Source organism: Brachyhypopomus gauderio, chromosome 8, assembly GCF_052324685.1.
Source record: "Brachyhypopomus gauderio isolate BG-103 chromosome 8, BGAUD_0.2, whole genome shotgun sequence".
NCBI classification, from domain to species: domain Eukaryota; kingdom Metazoa; phylum Chordata; class Actinopteri; order Gymnotiformes; family Hypopomidae; genus Brachyhypopomus; species Brachyhypopomus gauderio.
In genome coordinates this window covers 18,548,418-18,571,055 of record NC_135218.1, presented here as the reverse complement: position 1 = coordinate 18,571,055, position 22,638 = coordinate 18,548,418, and the positions used below count along the sequence as shown (strand labels likewise).

General features: G+C 45.3%; 1 protein-coding gene and 1 long non-coding RNA gene across 3 annotated transcripts in view; one reads left to right on the top strand and one right to left on the bottom strand.

The window, feature by feature from the left end:
- The window catches only part of LOC143521799 (receptor-type tyrosine-protein phosphatase F-like), a 105,977-nt gene that overhangs the window by 18,493 nt on the left and 64,846 nt on the right, over window positions 1–22,638 (bottom strand). Inside the window, 12 exon segments of the mRNA XM_077015142.1 lie at window positions 1,089–1,374; window positions 3,045–3,199; window positions 3,512–3,631; window positions 3,934–4,109; window positions 4,314–4,437; window positions 9,642–9,739; window positions 10,566–10,598; window positions 11,397–11,509; window positions 11,770–11,781; window positions 13,554–13,714; window positions 17,705–17,926; window positions 18,856–18,937. Of these exon segments, the coding sequence (XP_076871257.1) occupies window positions 1,089–1,374; window positions 3,045–3,199; window positions 3,512–3,631; window positions 3,934–4,109; window positions 4,314–4,437; window positions 9,642–9,739; window positions 10,566–10,598; window positions 11,397–11,509; window positions 11,770–11,781; window positions 13,554–13,714; window positions 17,705–17,926; window positions 18,856–18,937 (1,582 nt within the window).
- Window positions 7,714–21,490, top strand: LOC143521800 (uncharacterized). 2 transcript variants are annotated; one of them, XR_013132847.1, is made up of 5 exons: window positions 7,714–7,865; window positions 11,062–11,240; window positions 13,514–13,971; window positions 15,745–15,851; window positions 18,138–21,490. It is a non-coding gene; the product is annotated as an uncharacterized LOC143521800 (long non-coding RNA). The 2 variants fall into 2 exon arrangements; XR_013132846.1 differs by lacking the exon at window positions 11,062–11,240.

The window sequence follows — 22,638 nt, the reverse complement described above, 5'->3', positions numbered from 1 at the left end:
CATTAATTTTTGGTTAGTAAGCCAGCGCCATTACTCTTTGTTCTGACCACGTTGGAATAAACCAGCTGAGCTCATTGACATAGTCGCGCTGCTCTACTGTTTAAAGTCGGCGCCATTTTAGTTGCTTTGTTCTCCATAGGAGAACTGAGATTACAACTCCGCCTCCTCACACGCGCACAAGCGCGCACACTTACTCCTCCCCTTTTTTTTACACACACACACACACACTAGATGCTGAGTCTTCACTGTAAATATACTGATCCATGTTGATGCTCTTTGTGTTTTAGAATAGTTGGTTTTAAATAAATGTATCATTTATTTTCACCAAATTGTCTGTGTTGATGTCATTCAAAAGTGGTTGTTGCCAAAACCTCCAAAGAATTCATTGTTAAATCCTTCAGATACCAAACAATTCATTACCTTTAGTTGATAACTAAACTTGTGGTTCTGGTATAATTAGAATATGAGACTGATTCTAAAATTAATGAGACTGATTAATAATTAAGGTAAAACAAATTATATCTACTTTAAAGGATTAGTAGGTGAAACCCCTACAATGCACACACACACATGAAATATTTGCTCACACACAAACTACTTATATATACAAATGTTAATGTACTCTTACATATAACACACCTGCCCTGCAGTTCATCTGAACAGAAACACAGCACTTAGCTACACCTGAGTGTGTGAGGTACTACAGTCATATTAGTGTGTTGAAGGTCTTCAACACCAGCACTTGAGCTACAATAATGTGCAGCACAGTTGTGTTATTATAACAATAATAACAATAATGTGTTATTACGTTATCACACACTAATGTAAGTAGCATGTGTAAGTCTGTCTAAATGCTCATATGTGCTAGTGTGTGTGTGTGTGTGTGGTGTGTTAAATGTCAACCTTTTATCAGGGAGGGGCCTTTTAATTGCAGGGGAATACAGATTCTTGTTTATAGCTTGTGCGTGTGTGTGAGTGTGTGTAACGTGCTTGTGTGTGTGATGTGTGTGTGTGTGTGTGTGTGAGTGTGTGTGTAACATGTGCTTGTGTGTGTGTGACGTGTGTGTGTGTGTGCATGTTATCCTAACCTTGAACTCCAGTTCCATGGCAGTGACGGTGTCCCCGGGCGGCACCTGTGTGAGTTTCTGGATGTGTGTGTAGAGGCTGCGTGCGGGGACCTCCGTCAGGCCACAGGCGGCCGCCTCCATCAGGGCCTCGTGAACGAACACGTACTGGTCCTCCGTCTGCACCATGTAGTTGCGCTGCGCCCGCATGCAGGTCACATGACCGTAGATATCCACCGACTTCTCATGCTTCAGGCGCTCCAGCATGGCGTCGATGACGATGAAACAGCCCGTCCTGCCCACGCCCGCACTGGAGGACACAGACCAATCACAGGCCTTCAGACTGTCCTGCCACCAAGGCGTCTTTCCCTATTGGTTAACTTGTATCACATGATTTACACCTTTTAAAAAAATATGGGTGATCATTTTCAAGTAAGCAAGCTATTTTAAATTGAGTCACTGAACTTCAAACATCACATTACTGATTTCTTAACGTACTATTTGAGGTTCATTAAACATTTGTAACACAACCAGGTCATTTACTTTTTATGTTAAAAACAACACTGAGCTCAAAACTCCAGTAGTGGGAAACTTTTGTAAATGAAACAAAAACAGATGAACACAACTGAATCTGACTAACCACTGAACTAGTTAACCACTGAACTAGTTAACCACTGACCTGTGTAAAGTCTAGTACAGGGGTACTCAAATAGAAATGATGACGGGCCACATTTTATTTTTTCAATCACTGAGGGGGCCGGTTACGGGGGGGGGGGGGGGGGGGGGGGGGTGTAGCGAACGTAAACTGTCGACAGGTGGGGTTGAACGCATTTGGGCGTCTGCTACCTGTTTGTTGTTGCCATGAAGGCAATCCCCGGCATCGTCTTGAGATCGCGGTGCGCGATTTCAAAATAAGAGCGCGATTGAAAAAAAAGATTCCTAAAAAAAAACACTTTTCAAAACAGCTCGCAGGCCAGAAATAGATAACTTTGAGTATGGGGGGTCTAGTATGTTGTCAGTCAAGCTATGCAGCTGATGTCCTGGCTCTCAGGATGTTTAAAACAGTGATGTGTATTTTTTGGTTATACACATGTGGCCATGAGACACTGTGTTTTTTACACACAGCAGTGTTATTTATTTATATAGTGTTATTTAGTGACGTTGTATTGAAGATGCAGTCTCAAGCGGTCAACCGAGCAGAAGCTAGTAGAGACTAGCTAAAGTTACCTTGCGAACGCTGGTGTTACGGTTAGCCCCTCCTCCACCTGTCAGTCAGGTATGTTTTGTTTTGTTAACCATGTGCATTCTCAGTCCCGCCTTGTATTTTGTAACCCAGCCCTCTCGTTAGTATTCACGTGTTGCCCATTTTGTCTATTTAATCCTGGTGATACCACCTACGTTCTTAGATAATGAACTGTGGCGTCCACTAATTGAACCTGAGTTTGATGGGCCTGTATTTAAACACAGCGCGGAGGCTGTTGGAGCCACTCACCTCTTCAGGTTCAGAACAGCCCTGTTCTACTTCCTGCCTGCTCCATACTGACTAGCTGCGCTGGTTATGTTTGGCATTGAGGCTGTCAATCAATCTGCTGCAGTTCACGCCCACACAGCAGAATGGTAAAAACTCAAAAACACACCATTAATCTCAAAAACACACCTTTAATGTTGTTTCACAGGAAGAGATTGGAAGGTAACTGCAATATATTACACTTACTCTTACTCTATCTTACTCCACTGGCAAATCATTTTCTTCCTGAAAACCTTTATTAGATATACTGCTCTCCTATTGGAGAGGTATTTTTGTAGGTATTTTGTATTTTTTTATGTTAGAAATTTCACATTCACTGTAGTGCATCTAAAGAGAATAAACCCACACACACATACACTCACAGGAATGCACATACTCAAACACACACACACACACACACACACACACACACACACACACACACACACACACAGAGAGAGCAGTGGGGTTACCTGCAGTGAACTACCATGGGCCCTGCATCGGGAGGGTTGCAGGCTTTGACCCTGCGCAGGAAGGCGAGGATGGGGGTTGGGTACTCAGGTACACCGTGGTCCGGCCAGGCCAGGAACTGGAACTGACGCAGCTCCCTCTTCTCACTGGAGCCAGTCTGTTATGTCACACACACACACACACACACACACACACACACACACACACACACACAAAAGAGTCTCTCTCACTGTCTGGTGGATTCACACCCTTCACTAACTCATTCTCTCTTTCAAACACCCACACACACACACACACACACACACACACACACACACACACACACACTCACTACTCACTCATACACACACACACACACACACACACACACACACTCATCCTCTTTCGCTCCTTTAGCCTCTCTCTCTCTCTCTCTCTCTCTCTCACTCACTCACTCCTCCCCAGGCTTCTGCTGGTGGTGTTCACAGACCTTGAAGAGCGTGAAGGTCCGGACGCTGTAGGTGGCCAGCTCCACAGTGTCCAGCAGGCTGACTTGAATCATCCCGTATGTCTCTGTCCCCCGACTGGGCCAGTACTGGTCACACTTTACCTGCAGACGACACACACACACGTCTCACACATCTCATACTCTTCCAGCACAGCTCACAGGTTCAAACAGCTGCAAGGAATCTGATGGACTTTGATTAATGATGGGGCACTGAGAAAACAAGGAACAAACACACACTCTTTGGTTTATTTTTAGGTTATTGATGTGTGTGCGTGCATGTGTATGTGTGTGAGTGTGTGTGTATGCGTGTACGTGTGAGTGTGCGTGGGCGTGTGTGTGTGTGCGCGCGTGTGTATGTGTATTTTTGTGTTTGTGAGTGCGTGTGTGTGTGTGTGTGTACTCACTCTCGACTTCTCCTCCAGTCTGGTCATCATGACAATAGTGCTTGTTCTTTGCTCCCACACCATCCTCCAGAAGTCACTGAGGGTCTCGGGCAGTGGGCCCTGGGTGCCTATGTAAGCATTCTGTTTGCGATAGCCGTCTATGTAGTTCGCATTGATGTAGTCACTTCCTGGCACACCTGCACTCAACATACACAGAGCTAACACTTAGCACGTTAGCACATCACCCATACCTCAGCATTCAATACACAGAGCTAACACTTAGCATGTTAGCATGTCACCCACACCTCAGCCCGCCTCCCACAGGCCTTCGGTGCAGGCTAACAGCTGATTAGAAGTGCAGTGAGGATGTGGCTGGGGGTGAGAGGCAGCACATCACGCACCGTCCACGGGGGTTAAGATGACCCTGGAGTGGTCGTACGCAATGACGTTTGCATAGCGGTTCTTTGGTTTGTTGACCTCCAGATTGGAGTGCTCCCAGGTAAACTGCTGACCAGGATCAATAGACTGGGGGGGAGAGAAAGAGGGATAGAGAGGGGAGATAGAGTGAGGGAGAGATAGAGTGTGGAGAGAGAGACAAAGAGAGAGAGAGAGAGAGAGAGAGAGAGAGAGAATAAGTTGGGGTGAGCCAGATAACCACACCCACCCTTTACAGATCCTGAAGAACCCACTGAATACAGACAGACACATCTCACAATTACGCTTCAGCTGTAACATTCTGTGTGTGGTTTGGCCACTGACGTGTCTGTGTAATTTGTATGGAGAACTGGTTCAGTATATCACCTTTACCCATTTGTGTTAGAGGGAAACATTAGCTATTAATAAAGCTATATTGGAATCATTGTGTTTGAAGCTTGCATGCAACCTTGGAAAAAAAAAGCTATATTGGAGAAATCCAATAATAACTCAAATAATACTAATTAACTCTAGTAATACCCTCACCACTGAAACTTCACTGCTGCTCTGTGTGTATGCCTCTGTGTGTGTGTGTGTGTGTGTGTGTGTGTGTGCATGCTTTGGTACTTTTTTATGAGTTCTGCAGAGTCATCAGAGTAAACGAGAGAGTAAAATGTGTTTTATTCCTTCCTTTATTTCTTTGTGAGTCAGAACCCACAATTATCGGGTTGTGATGGTAGATCACTAGATTCATTGTGCAGTGTCCATATTCCTATAATTCAGAACTGGGATACAAACACACACCCAAACTTACACCACACACCCCAGACTCACACCCTCATCTACTTCAGGCTCCAGGCCATCCATGCCAACACACTTCTACACCCCTGCAGTACTGTAACGAGGTGGAACGCAGAGACTGGGTGGAGTGTGGGTGGAGTGTGGGTGGAGAGTGGGTGGAGAGTGAGCGGAGTGTGGGTGGAGAGTGGGCGGAGGCCTGTCTAAGTGTCCCTCCACTGGTGGGGGGTTCACTGATGCCCTTGGACGGTGCAGTTTTTTGTTGTTCTTTTTGTAATATATATAAATACATAATATACTATAGATATAATATATTAATGCATCCATACATCTGTACATCACTATACACACACACACTCTACTCATCCAAGACCCAGTATATTATACAGGAGTGCCAGTGTTATGCAGTAATATCATACAGGATTGTACACTTTTATCCAGTATACGCTGAGCCTGGGTGCTGTATTGATGCTCCTCTCTCTCAGTGCCCGTCAGGCCGCTCTAGTGATGACGCTTTCTGGGGAGCTGCATGTCTTATTTAACAAGCCATTAGGCAAAGCTTCCAAAATCTCACACTGACAAATCACACCCATTAGCGCTAATGTGTCCCCTTGACAGGCAGATCGGTTTGCCTTCCATTCTCTAGTCTCCACCTCTTCACCTCTCTCTGTTCCCTTCATTTTCCACATCCTTCTATCTTTCTCTATCCCTCTTTTTTGCTCAGGCCTAGAGGCAGTTGTCCTGTGGGCACTCAACAGGTGACTGGACACAACTTAGCAGAGCTGTGCTGATTCACCATGCCACACCCTCACACAACAATACAAAGTCCTGTCTACAGACACATATTTCACACACACACACACACACACACACACACACACACACACACACACACACACACACACACACACACACATATATACTTCTGTTTGTTTTGGTGTAGGAATCATTATTTACTCACACTGCAGCACATGAGCTTCAGAGGTTAGATATGCCTTGTAATCAAAAACACATTGACTCTTCTAACACATTAAGTCTAAGTTTGTGTGTAGGATCTTATTGTGTTGTCTTAAGCTCTCTTATTTACAGAGTCCTTTCCACAAGCACTGGGAGAAATGCTGAGTCCTTAGTGCTGAATCATTGGTGCTGAGTCCTTAGTGCTGAGTCCTTAGTGCTGAGTCCTTAGTGCTGAGTCATTGGTGCTGAGTCATTGGTGCTGAGTCATTGGTGGTGAGTCTTTAGTGCTGAGTCTTTAGTGCTGAGTCATTGGTGCTGAGTCATTAGTGCTGAGTCATTAGTGCTGAGTCATTGGTGCTGAGTCTTTAGTGCTGAGTCTTTAGTGCTGAGTCATTGGTGCTGAGTCATTGGTGCTGAGTCAATCGTGCTGAGTCAATCGTGCTGAGTCATTGGTGCCGAGTCATTGGTGCCGAGTCATTGGTGCTGAGTCTTTAGTGCTGAGTCATTGGTGCTGAGTCATTGGTGCTGAGTCAATCGTGCTGAGTCATTGGTGCTGAGTCATTGGTGCTGAGTCATTGGTGCTGAGTCATTGGTGCTGAGTGTAACACTCAGCTTGTGTCCAGTAACAGGGAACGTGAGATATAATAACCGACGTGAATCCTGGAGTCCTAATTAAATGGGAATGATGGTGTATAGCAGGGATGTCAAAGTCAAATACACCGAGGGCCAAAAAAACAAATTTGCTACAAGCCGAGGGCCGGACTGGTTCAATGTTTATTAAAACATTGAAATGATTGCACATAGCCTATTGAACCAAGACCTAACACAGTGTATATTATTTCATGCTTAAATTTTCTTATGGATCTGTCAGTAATTTCAAGTGAAAATATTTTTCAACAAGCAAACATGAATAAAGTAATAAAGGTTTGAAAAGTGCTGGAATTTAAGCTAAAGCACTTGAAAATGCTTGAAATTGTAACTACTTCGTTTCACAACAAATAGCTATCTGACTGAACAGTTCTCTTTTATTACGTTAACAAATACGAGCCTCTTGTAATTCCAGGACGAAACATGAGAGAACGTGAAGACGTTAATATTGGGCGTTTTGAAAATAAACAACCATTAAATAATGTGAATAAAAAGCGAATTATTTCGAATCATTTCGAGTATATGTATAAATATTTAACTTAATTAAGTTTAACGTGCTGGGAAATATTGAAATGGACCTTGAAAGTGACGTACAAGTGCTTGAATTCCACCTTATAAAGGTGTATGAACCCTGAAAACATGACTTTGTTCATTGCGCTGAGGCGCGGCGCTCGCAAAGTACAAAATTCGAGAGATGCACGACCTCGCGAATCGACAGCGCGCAAGACGCTCGCGCACGAGCTGAGCCACTGCGATTACGTTATTTTCGCTGCGCTGACCCTCGCCGCTTGTGCGCGCTGCAGTGACTTTGCGGGCTACCGTTGCATTGTGGGAAATGTAGTGTTTGTGCGTGCAAAACACCAGCGGGCGGCTGTGGCCTGCGGGCCGGTTCTAACAGTAATTAAATATCATCCAGGGGGCCATAGATAATCAATTCACGGGCCGGATCTGGCCCGCGGGCCTTGACTTTGACATATGTGGTGTATAGTGTTGGATCACACTAACTAGTTGTGGGTGTCTGAAAGGTCATTTAGAACTGGGTGGTCACTCATCCAGCTGTCTGCTGTAGTCCAGCTCAACAGGGAACAGTGGCTGACAGCATGTAGCTGATGACATATGACAACACGTGACTACATGTAAGTTGACTATACGTGGGTGACTACTATACGCGGTTGATTACTATATGTGGTTGACTACTACTGTACGTGGTTGACTATACATAGTTGACTATATGTGGTTGACTACTATACGTGGTTGACTATACGTGGTTGACTACTATATGTTGTTGACTACTATACATGGTTGACTACTATACGTAGTTGTATCTGTGAGTGTATCTGTCTGTGAGTGTATCTGTGTGTGCATGTATCTGTGTGTGTGGGACTAGGGGATTTTGACCTTGGATCTCTTTCACCATCTTTCTTGGTTGGGGTTGTTATTTATTTACACTGGACTGTCTCCCATTTTATTTTTTCTTACACACACACACACACACACACACACACACACACACACACACACACACACACACACACACACACACACACACACACACACACACACACACACACACACACACCACACACACATCTGTGAGCTCAAAGAATAATGCATGTGTTCTGATGTTATGGATCTCTTAAAGCTTCTCTGACACTAACAGTCTCATAAAACCGTTAAGGCTGCAGGCTGAAACTGCTGAAACAGCACCGCTCACACCAACAAAGAGCATACGAGCATAAGTGAATACTGCTCAGGGCACTTATCTTCTTTTTGCTGCACCTGGCAACCCCTGACTGCCGCACTGCTGAGTGAAGTCCCATCAACAGCACTGAGTGTTCTGGAATCGCAGTGTTCTTTCTGCTTTAGGGTCTCTCTATAGGGTCTCTCTATAGGGTCTCTCTATAGGGTCTTTCTGTGGTGACTGATTCCTTACAGTGGCAGTTATGTTCATATCCTACATTCTTAAGCAAACAAACATTCTACAACCAACACCTACATTCTCCAGTAAACACCTACATTCTCTAGCCAAGACAAACATTCTCCAGTAAACACCTACATTCTCTAGCCAAGATGAACATTCTCTAGCAAACACCTACATTCTCTAGTAAACACCTACATTCTATAGTAAACACCTACATTCTTTAACAAACCTCACACAACTCCAATTTTCCAATAAACACTTTCATCTCTCCTACCAAAATCCACTACCAAAAATTATCCAGATTAGGTTTAAGTGTTTTTTTATTTTGTAGTTTGCAGTCTGTCTGTGATGTAGTTCAGTCTGTGATGTAGTTCAGTCTATCTGTGATGTAGTTGAACCTGTCTGTGATGTTGTTCAGTCTGTGATGCAGTTCAGCCTGTCTGTGATGCAGTTCAACCTGTCTGTGATGCAGCTCAGCCTGTCTGTGATGCAGCTCAACCTGTCTGTGATGCAGTTCAACCTGTCTGTGATGCAGCTCAACCTGTCTGTGATGCAGTTCAACCTGTCTGTGATGCAGCTCAACCTGTCTGTGATGCAGCTCAACCTGTCTGTGATGCAGCTCAACCTGTCTGTGATGCAGCTCAACCTGTCTGTGATGCAGCTCAACCTGTCTGTGATGCAGCTCAGCCTTTCTGTGATGTAGTTCAGTCTGTGAATAGACAGTGGACAGTGGGGGTGGGGGGTGGGGCAGAGTTCCAGGGCAGACAGTGGACAGTGAGCAGAGTGATGCTGTGGTTTCCTCTGTCAGAAGGTGGATGACACAGAATCCTTACAAACAACCAAAGTTAAGTGCATGAAACACACAGAGGGAAGAATAAAGATTATAGCCATTCAGCAGGAGGTTATAATACAGGGTGGTCTTCAGCAGGAGGTTATAATTCAGCATGGTCTTCAGCATCCTTGTGTATGTCTAGGTTTGTCATGAAGGTACCTCATACTCCTGTGAGAAACGCAGACTGTCATTGGCTCTCAGTCTCTCAATGTGGTCAGCCAGGTCGCACACAGACACGGGCGGGTGCTCTCGCATCCCTGAAGAACAGAACAGGCAGGGCATTATGGGAGATCTATCAGAGCGGTCAGCTGTGAGCTCCTGTAATGGTGTATGGCAGTTAGCAAAGCTGTGAGCAACAGAAACACACAAACACACACAGAAACACACTCACAAACACTCATAAAAACACACACACACACATTTTGAAACTGGTATGCAAGCACACTTCATCAGAAAGATGAAGAGGACCTGGAGCGTGACGTCTTTGTGAATAAGCAGAGAGAGAGATGGAGAAAGAGAGAGAGAGAGAGAGATGAAGAGTGATAGATGCCTAAAAGTAGAGAGGATAAAGAAGAGAGCGCTCCTAAACACCACACTACGTGCTAACCCGGGAGGCGGAGCTATGACTGAGCATGCTCATTGATTGGTTGGAATCTGAACTATGGTGCAGTGAGAAAGAGAGAGGGGGACTGTATCAGAGACATGGCTGATACGCTTTTCTGTGCAAAGATACACAGACCGTGTTTTATCCCAAGATACAGTCAAACTTTAACAGCAAATTAAACCTCTTATTCAGTAATTCAAGTATAAAACCCTGATGATCTAACCCATTCCCCTCTGGCTTTCCACTCAGCCATGAGGTGTGGAATGTTCAGCGCGAGGTGCCACGTGAGGCCCAGGCAGCCTGCAGAGAGGGTGTGCACGCAGATATAAGAACAGCCAGCAGGGGTCAGTACACAAGGCCTGAGTGATCAGACACAGGCAAAGAGAAGCGGCTGGAAAACCAGAAGAGGAGGAGGGGGGGTGTGTGCAAGATGAGAGAACAGAGGCAGGAGGACGCGTGAGGGGCGGATGGAGACTAACTTGGAGTGTTCGGGCAACTGGGGGCACTGGAACCTGCAGAGAAAGAAATGGAGGAAGGATATATAATGACTGTCTGGGAGCACGCGTAACAGTCCAAGAGGTAGCAAGAAGAAGAGAGATGGAGAGAGAGAAAGAGGGAGAGAGAGAGAATGAAAGAGAGAGGGAGAGAGAGTTGAGAGAGCGAGAAGGAGAGAGAGAATGAGAGGGAGAGAGGAGGGGCAGGATGTGAGAGGTCACTTGTTTTCCCTGTGCTGTCACAGTGACATGTGAGATCTTGGCTTCTTGAATAAGAATGGAAAGAGCTCATCATGATATTTAGTAATATAAAGCCAAGTGTGTTAGAGCAGCACAAGCCTCAGAAACATCCGTGTCTGGGAACTCGAGCACAGCGCCTTCAGTGTTGGGCCACACAACACAGGTCCTGCTCTGTGAGGCTGGGATGTTAGTCTGACCCTCAGAGAAACCAGCACACTTGACCCAGTCTTCCGGTTTACAGGGGCAGCCAGAGTGTGTGTGAAGCAGGGACTTGGACGAAAGATCAGGAGGGATTTACACAGCGTGGGGGAGAAGGACTCAGAGACACGACTGAGAGCCAGAAAAGAGATACAGACAGATTCCCAGCTAGGACATTCTGGCCTAATTCCAGCACCAACAATGAACGCTCACACGATGAAGGTGTGTAATTCAGTCAAGCATTATGTGTGTGTGTGTGAGTGTGTGTGTGTGTGTGTGTGTGTGTGTGTGTGTGTGTGTGTGTGTGTGTGTGTGTGTGTGCATGTGTGTGTGTGTGTAGGGGGTGTTCCTGTGGTTGTGTGTGTGTGTATGCAGTACCTTGTGTCTGGTAGTTGAGTCTTCTCATCTCTACTGGATCTGAGGAGTGAGCCAGTAAATGATCTTTGACTCCTGCAGAGAGTTCATCTTTCACTGAGGGACAGGACCGCTTCCTACAGCACAGAAACATGAGGAGCAATTAGAGGAGAAAAGCACACACACACACACACACACACACACACACACACACACACACACACACACACACACACACACACTTTCTCTCTCTCCAGGTATTCTTGTATTGTGTTCTCACTGCAGCGTGAAGCTTGGACACATCTCTAACTCCTCCATTACCAGCATGAGAAAACCCTGCTAACTCATTACAGTGGGCTCAGTGACAGCAGTGGGAGGAAGTAGGCGAGGCACCTACCTCTCCTGTTTACTGTGTCCATCCGGGCCAGCGCCACAGAACAGCACAGGAAAGAGAAAAGTCAGAGAGAAGGACTCTCAGCACCACAGAGTTTCAGAGGAGTCACATCACCACAGAGTTTCAGAGAAAGAGTCTCAGCACCAGAGTTTCGGAGGAGTCGCATCACCACAGAGTTTCAGAGAAGCTTTCGAGAAGACATCTTGCTAATGAGCTCCTGGCTTACCACATTTGTTTGTTCTTTTCTTTTTTTCCTTAAAGGGTGTTCTAGAGAATTCTCCCCAGAGGACTGCTCTGGTTTCCTGGACACCTTACTGAGATTTCTGCACTGATGTTCAGAGAACACATTTTCTTTCCACTGGTCTCAGACGTGTGGTTTTGGACCCTTATTTTTCTTCCTCTTTTAATAATGATAATAATAATAATAATAATAATAATACTCAGGTAAGTTTTTTTGTTGTTAGTGTTATGACCAAGCCAAGGACCCATCCATATACTTCACTGCACGTTTCAGCTGAGAAATAATAATTCTGATGAAAAAGTCAAGAGTGAAATAAGAAATTAATTCAGCAGTGCAATGGGTGGTGGACATCATGTCTACTTGGGGGTTCTAAACTATTACAGTTTCCATTAACTTTACTAAGCACTCATACATTAACACCAGTATTCTAAGGTTTTACAACTCAAGAATGATCTAGAATAAGACCTGACAGGCCAAAATTAGTGTGAACATAGGAGAATATTCTAGATTCTATCTGGGAGCAACTTGACAAAGTGATATTGGATCATGATTGTGGTTTCCAAGGTGACTGGGCGTGTTGATGGATCTTTAGATCAGTGCTCTGCTTCATCTTAGAAGCATATCATAACAAACACGGATTTCATGTCAAACATGACAATCCCTCTAAAACACATAAGAAAGCATGTTTTCAATACAATACAATTCAATACATCACTGATTGTTGTTTTAACTGCCCATGGCATTATAGGAGAATGTCCCCACTGGATTTAACTGCCCATGGCATTATGGGAGAATGTCCCCACTGGATTTTCAGTTCTACTTTAACAGTACCTGTTTGTGGGAATGACTCAGTACTTCTGTAGGTCTGTGGTGAGTCAGAGGTTTCTCAGAGATTTTTTACGCTCTCGAACGGAAATAGACAGGCCATTTTTATATACGAGAAAAAGGAAAGTAGGGGAACAGGCTGGACTCTACACGTCTCACGGCTCTCTGGCTGGACTCTACACGTCTCATGGCTCTCTGGCTGGACTCTACACGTCTCACGGCTCTCTGGCTGGACTCTACACGTCTCACGGCTCTCTGGCTGGACTCTACATGTCTCACGGCACTCTGGCTGGACTCTACATGTCTCACGGCACTCTGGCAGGACTCTACATGTCTCACGGCACTCTGGCTGGACTCTACGTGTCTCACAGCTCTCTGGCTGGACTCTACGTGTCTCACAGCTCTCTGGCTGGACTCTACATGTCTCATGGCTCTCTGGACAGATTCTATGTGTCTCACAGCTCTGTGGCTGGACTCTACATGTCTCACAGTTTTGTGGTTGTACTTTACATGTCTCACAGCGCTCTGGCTGGACTCTATGTGTCTCACAGCTCTGTGGATGAACTTTAAGTGTCTCACGGCTGTCTCAGGCTATGGAACAATATATACAGCACATAGTGATCACTCAGAGTGAATCTTAAGAATGAATGAAGCTTGCACTAAAGCTTGTACTTTTAACAGGGGAACCCACATGCTTCAGGAAGTGTGAGTCACATCTCACCTCTTGAACAGGAGGATGGTGATGACGATGATGATGATGAGGATGACAGCCAGGACAGGACCCATGACCCACAGCATCTCCGGATCCTCTGTGTGCCGAGACATCCCGCTGTGTAGGCGGACCGTGATGGGCTCGGAGAACGGACTGGCTGCAAATGTCTTCTACACACACACACACACACACACACACACACACACACACACACACACACACACACACACACACACACACACACACACACACAGTCAAATTAGAGAGCTGTTTGTTTTGGTGTACAAAAACTGTGAAGGAGTGAATTTTGCCAGCCCACTCGTAAAGATTTCCCTTCTGAAAGATGCAGTGGCTTGATGGAAATGCTCCATTGTGTTGAAATGCCAGACACACTGGAACTGGCTCAACTGTCTCATCCAATCACAAGGTAAGCAGCGCAACTGGCTCAACTCCCTCAACCAATCACAGTGTAAACAGTGTAACTGCCTCAACCAATCACAGTCTAAATGGTGTTGCCGCTTCAACTGCCTCATCCAATCACAGGGTAAACAGCGTAACTGCTTTGGCTGCCTCAACCAATCACAGTGTAAACACAGTGTAACTGCTGACACACTCAGCCTGTGGACCAACTCTATTAGAGTAACTTACAGTGCAGATGGAAGACACACTCCTGCTAAGGCACTGCCGTTAATCGCATGAGGAACAGCTCTTAGACAGCCCGCCAGGGGCGTTCTGTCTCTGTGAGTGGGTGACACAGAAGGATCAGCGAGGGCGTAGCTGACTCCTCCACCCTGCTGAGAGTTGGAGGATATGCTTCAGTAGCCTTTGAGGGATGAACCCCATCAGCATGACACCTTCTCCACTCCCTCCGGATACGACAAATAACAAATAAAGCACTAGATCTGCAGACGCACGTGAATCATTACAGCGCTGTGGCAGAGTGTAGCCCACAGGCACGGAGAGAGGGAGAGCAAGAAAGAGAGGGAGAGAGAGGGAGAGGGAGGGAGACGGAGGGAGAAGGAGTGAAAGATGAATGGAAAGAGAGAGGAGTGCAATCATCAGCAACACAGTGGGCAGGGTCACGAGGCTGGGCTAGACCAATCACACGATCAGCAGGTGTGGGTGTGCCGCCGTGCTGACCAATCAGATTAACTATAAAAGCCGAGTGTGACCAGGCAACGCAATGCAGTGACGACGTCGTCATGGTAGCGAACATTCGCGAAAGGCAGCACAGAGGAGGAAACACTCATTCTTGTCATGGAAGTACAGAGTTTCCCCGCCAAAATAAATGTCACTCATTTCTGTTGTTAAATAAATGTCAGACATTTCTATTGTTTTACCATGATTCTCATATTTTATCATCAGCAGTTTTTGTTTGTGTCAGTTTTTGTGTGAGTTGCCAGCAGACTACAAGGAACATGCAATCAGAACATATGCAAAAGTAAATGCATGATCATTCTGAGAGGAAAGAAGACATTTGAGGACATCAGGAAGAAGGTGGTGAAGCCCGTCAGTCTGGGGGAAGCTACAACACCATCTCCAAAAGATTCCAGTTCAACCCATTCGAAGTCAAAGTTTGGAGAAGTCAACACTGCATATAAAGAGAAGAACCTCCTCCCAACAGTGAAATATGGTGGTGATGCTTTTCTGCATCCTGGACCTGGACGACTCCATATTATCCAGGGAACCCTCAATTCCCAGGCCTATCAACAAATTCTTGACCAGACACTCTATCAGTCATGGAGTTGAAGCTGGGATGGAAATGAGAGTGAGGACCTTGTCCAATGGGAGAGAGAGAGGGCAAGGGCCTTGTCCAATGGGAGAGAGAAAGGGCAATGGCTTTGTCCAATGGGAGAGAGAGAGGGCGAGGGCCTTGTCCAATGGGAGAGAGAGAGGGCGAAAGCCTTGTCCAATGGGAGAGAGAGAGGGCAAAAGCCTTGTCCAATGGGGGAGAGAGAGGGCGAGGGCCTTGTCCAATGGGAGAGAGAGAGGGCGAGGGTCTTGTCTAATGATAGAGAGAGAGGGCGAGGGCCTTGTCCAATGGGAGAGAGAGAGGGTGAGGGCCTTGTCCAATGGGAGAGAGGCTCCATCAGCCCTATTCCTATAACCAGCTGCTGTAATTCTAAAGCCCTCACAAATGATAGTAGCAATTGTGATTATGTAGCAGTCATTTTGAAGCTGCCACACTCTTCTGTCACAGGTGGAGTGTGAGAGACTTTCACTCCAGTAACAAGTACTACATCGTCTTAGCCTTGATAAAGCTGTTTCTGGAGAGCTGTGCTGGTCTCATAATGGCACATAATGAAGGTAAATGGATCTATTTACATGGTGTAATTAACTTTAAACAACTGCACATATTGCGAGCACCTGAGAGCCTGTGTCTACAGTTCTCCTGTAGCCTGTGTCTACAGCTCTCACGCTGCAGGACAGCAAACACTCAGCTAACGTTCTGCTAGCGCTGGACTAACACTGCAGTAGTGCTGTGCTATTTATCTCATTCTGAGCTAACAAATGCTAATGTCTGTACTAATGTCAGGCTAATTGCCTGATTTGGGGCTTATTCTGGACTATTATTGAATAATACAGGTCTAATGTTGAGTTCATTTTGTACTAATATTGAGTTAATCCTGGACTAATATTGACTTTATACAGGTCTAATATTAATTCTGGACTTTATACTGGATTAATGTTTATTTTTATACTGGACTGATATAAACTGGAGTAATGTTGAGTTAATACTGGATTCATTATAATACTGGCGGAATGTTGAGTTAATACTGGACTAATGTTAGTACTGTAGTAATGTTAATACTAGAGTAATGTTGAGTTACTACTGGAGTAATGTTAATACTAGAGTAAAGTCTAGCTAACATTTTGCTGAAGTGGTGTTAAGCTTCTTCATGTATAACATAAAATGATCAGAATAAGAGCGTGTCCTGTCCTCTCACTCTCCCATTGTCTGTCTGCATCTCTGTGGATGACGGGAGGAGTACTGCCCCCTGCAGGAAGTGAGTGGAATGTCCTCACTTCTATGACGGGAGTGTTCACACCGGTCAGTTCTAGCACTGCTTGACGTAGCACATGCTACTGACTGAGAGGCCTCTGCTTTCACCAACCAGCATCTACTCATCAATGCTGCATTAACATTATGTGTGTGTGTGTGTGTTTGTGTGTGTGTGTATATTTATAAAATAAATACTATGTAAAGACTGTCAAGCAAGAACTACGGTGTCCCATTACACAGGATATCACTGTGTAGAATAGTCAAGAGGTGGGGAAGAAGTCTTCACATTTAATCTTCATCTTCTCTCACTCTCTCCTCCTCTTCCCCACCTATCCTCCTGTTTTTGGAGATCACTCAGGAATGGGTTCAGGTCTTCTGAGCCAAACCACTGTGGTGTGGCGTCTGCACCATGTGACTGCTCCTCTCAGACTCTCATCTCCATAATTACTCGCTTACCGCAACACTGAGTCTTCTCATAAGAATACAGTGGACATCACACGTGTGACTGCAGTTACAAACAAGGGCTCACCAAACAGTGGCCATTTAAACAGTGGCCAAGCCAGTCTGGGTATGAAACATGTATGAACAACCTGCTGTCCAGGACATACTGGAGAGCTGAGATCTCTGTGTGTGTGTGTGAGTGTGTGTGTGTGTGTGTGTGTGTGTGTGTGTGTGTGTGTGTGTTTGAAACCATCTACTCTTGCCAACCAGGTTATGCATAAAGGTTTGAAATATACATGTGAAGCCATTAAAAAAGTTGTGAGCTTTACTTTTTAAAGAATGAAACATGAAAGGTCTCAAGTTAAAATGCCATTAAAGTTCTTGAGTCAGTATAAGTGAATGTAAGACCTCAGTAACTTACACTGCATCAGTTATTATGTGCATGTTACTGTGTGTGCATGCTGTGTGTGTATTTGTGTGTGTGTGTCTGCGTCTGTCTGTTTCAAGTGTGAGTATGTGTGTGTCTGTGAGTGTGTGTGTGTGTCTGTTTATGTGTGTGTGAGTATCTGTATGTCTGCGTGTGTGTGTGTGTGAGTATCTGTATGTCTGCGTGTGTGTGTGTGTGTGTGTGTGTGAGTATCTGTATGTCTGCGTGTGTGTGTGTGAGTATCTGTATGTCTGTGTGTGTGTGTGAGTGTGTGTGTGAGACACTCACTGCATCGTGGTCCTGGACCGCTGCCAGGATGAAGGTGCGGTACTGCTGCTGCCCGGGTAGGGCTTTGTTCAGGAAGCCATCGTAGGTTTTCTCATCCCCGAGGACGAAGGTCTCTGGAAGAGTCTTCAGCCTTGCAGCGATGTACGGCTTCAGGAAGTCCTGCGTCTCACTTCTCCTCCTCCTCCTCCTACTCGTGCCAGGGTCTGCGTCAGCCTCGAACAGCTACAGCACACACACACACACACACACACACACACACACACACACACACACACACACACACACACACACACACACACACACACACAAACACAAACACACATGCTCATTTCGCACCTCTGTGTGCTACTGATTGACAATGTGTTCTAACAACTGCATTATTAAATGAGACACTCTCTCTCTTTCTCTCTGTCTCTCTTTCTCTTTCTCTCAGATGAAGCCATGCCTCACTGATGCTTACAGTGGTCCAAACCAAATCACACAAAACAGGATTCAACTTGAGCGGAAGGAGGAGGCAGCAGTCTGGGTCTGGAGTGCCAGGGCTGTCGTGATGTGTGTCCCTCAACCGTCAGGTCCTCACAGCTCCCAGCGTCAGGACGTCAGGACGCTCCACACAGACCTACTGCTCCAGGCCCTGTCACAGGATCCACACTCCACAACGCTATTTGCCATTGTTCAGGCGAGCTCCGCCTCCCCTTAAAAGCCCCACCTTCAAACTGAGGGCTTGTATTTTTCATGAGCCACTGAGAGTGCATGAGCTGAGTGTGAGACATGCTGGGGGTTGTGTGAGACACTTTGGGGAGGTGTGAGACATGCTGGCAGAGTGTGAGACATGCTGGGAAGGTGTGAGACACGCCGGTAGGGTGTGAGACACATTGTGTCCCCTGATTGGCTGCTTCTTAACTGGTTGTCCCAGCGATATGGAAATGTAGTCTGCTTTTCTATTTACATATTCAGAACACATACACTATGACAACGGATGCGCGCACACACACACACACACAACACCCATGCATATATGTGTAAACATACACATACACACACGGATATTTGCATAAACATACAAAGCCAGATATGCATGCACATGCACATGCACACACACACACACACACACACACACACACACACACTCTGAATGCGTGCCAACATACCTCATCTAGGTCCATGTCCTCTGGGCTTTCCCAGTGACGGATTGCAGCTGAAGTCATAGGTACCACCACGATATAGAACCACCTACAGAGCAGAAACCACACACACGTATGCACGCATACACACACACACACACACACACACACACACACACATGGACACACACACATGCACACATACACACACAGAGACAGAGCGAATATTGTAATGTATTCTGGATTTATATTTATATATTCAGAATTGCACCCACACAAACACAGAGTACAAAATCACAAAGGGTCCACTGTGTACAAAACCACCCACATATCTACATGAAAGCACATATCTACACACACTCACTAACACAAACCCCACACACACACCCACACACATGCCCACAGACCCCCCACACACACACCCACACACATGTGTATGTGTGTGTGTGAATGTGTGTGTGTGTGTGTGTGTGTGCTAGTGTGTGTGTGTGTGTGTGTATGTGTGTATGTGTGTGTGTGTGTGTGTGTGTGTGTGTGTGTGTGTGTGTGTGTGTGTGTGTGTGTGTGTGTGTGTGTGTGTGTGTGTGTCTGTGCTCAGCTTGGATGAGTCCGACTCCTGACCCGCTCAGTCTGCACCTCACGTATGAGCCACAGACGCATTTCAGGACAGGACTCGTATACTTTTTCTCATTCTGAGTTTCAGATTGGTTTATGTGCGTGTGTGTGAGTGTGAGTGTGTAAGAGAGTGTGTGTGTGTGTGTGTGTGTGTGAGTGCTTTCTCTGTTCTTCTCCCTGATGAAGTGCTCTCGTTGAACATTACTACACTGATTGCATTTCTAAATTATTTCTCCAGAGCCTCTAGCTTACTCACCGGCACCAACAAACACTCGAGACCCAATTAAACTTGAGTGATTCTGCATCTCGCCTCTTCCCCCACTCTTACTCCATCTCCTTCCATCTCCCTCTCATCCCCCTTTCATCTCCCTCCATCTCCCTCTCATCTTATTCTCATCTCTCTCTCATCTCCCTCTCATCTCCCTCCATCTCCATCCATCTCCCTCTCATCTCCATCCATCTCCCTCTCATCTCCCTCTCATCTCCCTCCATCTCCATCCATCTCCCTCTCATCTCCATCCATCTCCCTCTCATCTCCCTCTCATCTCCATCCATCTCCCTCTCATCTCCATCCATCTCCATCCATCTCCCTCTCATCTCCATCCATCTCCCTCTCATCTCCCTCTCATCTCCATCCATCTCCCTCTATCTCCCTCTATCTTCCTCTCATCTTCCTCTCATCTCCCTCTATCTCCCTCTATCTCCCTCTATCTCCCTCCCATCTCCCTCCCATCTCCCTCTCATCTCCCTCCATCTCTCTGCCTCTGTATTCCTCTCATTCTGTCTCCCTCCCTCTTTTTTTAGTCTCTCATATTGTTCCTGTCTTTCTACCATTCTCTCTCTCTCGCACACACACACATACACACACACACACACAAACACACTAAGAATGAGATGCGAATCAGCTATTCAACATTTGACTGGCAGAGGCCCTCCTAAACCTTCATCCAGTCATCTTCATCATCACTCACTTTCTCAAGAATCTGCTGTGACTATGTTGGAATACTTTGTCAATTTTGAATCACTCTGTAAACACACTATTAGCAATATTCCTGGCCTTCAAGCAGATTAAACCATCAAATAAATTAAATTAATACATTTCATTTCACACAATTAAACCAAACTATTTAATTATTCTACTGTCTGATGTGCTTTTCAAAATAATTCACAATTTCACATTTTATGATTTCATTACAGCTATTATACAAATTAATTGTGGTTTCTGAAGTAAGTTATCATAACTATGGTATTCCACATAAACTACTAATTGTGATAGTTGAAACTGTAATTGTGACCTGATCAAACACACTGTTCAGACAGGTCACAGCGACCATGACCCTGAGTGACCTCTGACTCTCAGAACTGATCTCAACAATCAGGTGTTTAAGGACAGGAAAAAGACCACAAAAGCTTTGGATATATCCCTATTCCAGGAACCACCCTAATAACACTTAACCCTCTACCATAGACATTACAAACAATTCCACCCTCTCTTGCAGAAACCCTGAAAAATAACTGGAAATTCCACCTACTTCTCAATATCCCTGAAAACATCATCTACCCCACAAAACTCTCTCCCAATGGACAGGGCCCTCCCCCTGGAAAAACACCACTTACCCTCCAAAACACCTAGAAACATCACCGACCTCCTAAAACACCATCGAATCTCCAAAACATCTGGAAAAACAATTTATACCTAAAGTCCATGAAAACATCCACCCTGCTCCTTGATCCCCTAATACTCACAGCACTGGTCCCTGCAGTTGTCTGGCCCCTTCTCTATAGCCCCCTACACAGAACATGAGAGGAGTGAATCCCTAGACACTAGCCCCCTACACAGAACATGAGAGGAGTGAATCCCTAGACACTAGCCCCCTACACAGAACATGAGAGGAGTGAATCCCTAGACACTAGCCCCCTACACAGAACATGAGAGGAGTGAATCCCTAGACACTAGCCCCCTACACAGAACATGAGAGGAGTGAATCCCTAGACACTAGCCCCCTACACAGAACATGAGAGGAGTGAATCCCTAGACACTAGCCCCCTACACAGAACATGAGAGGAGTGAATCCCTAGACACTAGCCCCCTACACAGAATATGAGAGGAGTGAATCCCTAGACACTAGCCCCCTACACAGAACATGAGAGGAGTGAATCCCTAGACACTAGCCCCCTACACAGAACATGAGAGGAGTGAATCCCTAGACACTAGCCCCCTACACTAGCCTCCGTGTATAGAACTGTAGCCATCACATGCCACTTTACAGAATGAAGTTATTTAAGTATCTTCCTGGGAATCTAGTGTAATGGTGTAAGTAACCACTTCATGTAGTTTTCATTAAATCAGTAAACACAGCTGACCCTCTCTCTAGTATGTTGATTAGGTTTGGTTAATATTTTGTCTACTAATTTTTCTGTTAGGCTAATATTTACTAAGTGTCTGTGTGTACTAAAATAAGCGTTTTAGTCGCATTTCCTCTTAGAAATATAGGCTGTTATCACACATATGAATACTAGGAAAGATCAGTGAGGTTTTTGAGTTCTATTGCAGCATAACACTGAAATAAAAGGGCACGATAGCACCGTATTAAACACCAATAACATCACTCGATCTTCACTGGTCAATTTAGCTCCGCCCCTTTCTGCTTCATTTGAGGATGTGTTATTAAAGTAATTCAAAACGGCTTTACTTGACACAGAATATACTGCCCTATACTGTGGTTCATTACTATTAATTTAAAGTAATATATAATATGTAACATAGAACATTTTGAAAGGAACTTATGCCACTCTGGTTTTGTCTGTGTATGGAGGACCAGAACTGGCAATGAAAGGTCTGTGTGTGTGTGTTTGTGTGTGTGTGCGTGCGTGCGTATGTGCATTTGAGTGATTCAAATGCCCACTGACAGATTTCAGCAAGGTGAAAATGACATGCCATTTTACACTACGAGTCCCCAAACTAGATTCATTGATTTGGCATTCACAGGGGAATGTGTCTGCAAAGTCGTCAAGCACTCATTAGCATTGCTACCTGCAACCCTGGCTGCTCTCACAGTTGGGGAATGTTGGAAGCACATTACAACAAAGACTGTTTGGATTATTCGCATTACCTGCACTGATACTTTTAAGACATTTTTTTTCATTTAAAGATTAAATGGTTTATGGTTTAACATGAATGGAACTAAAACATTT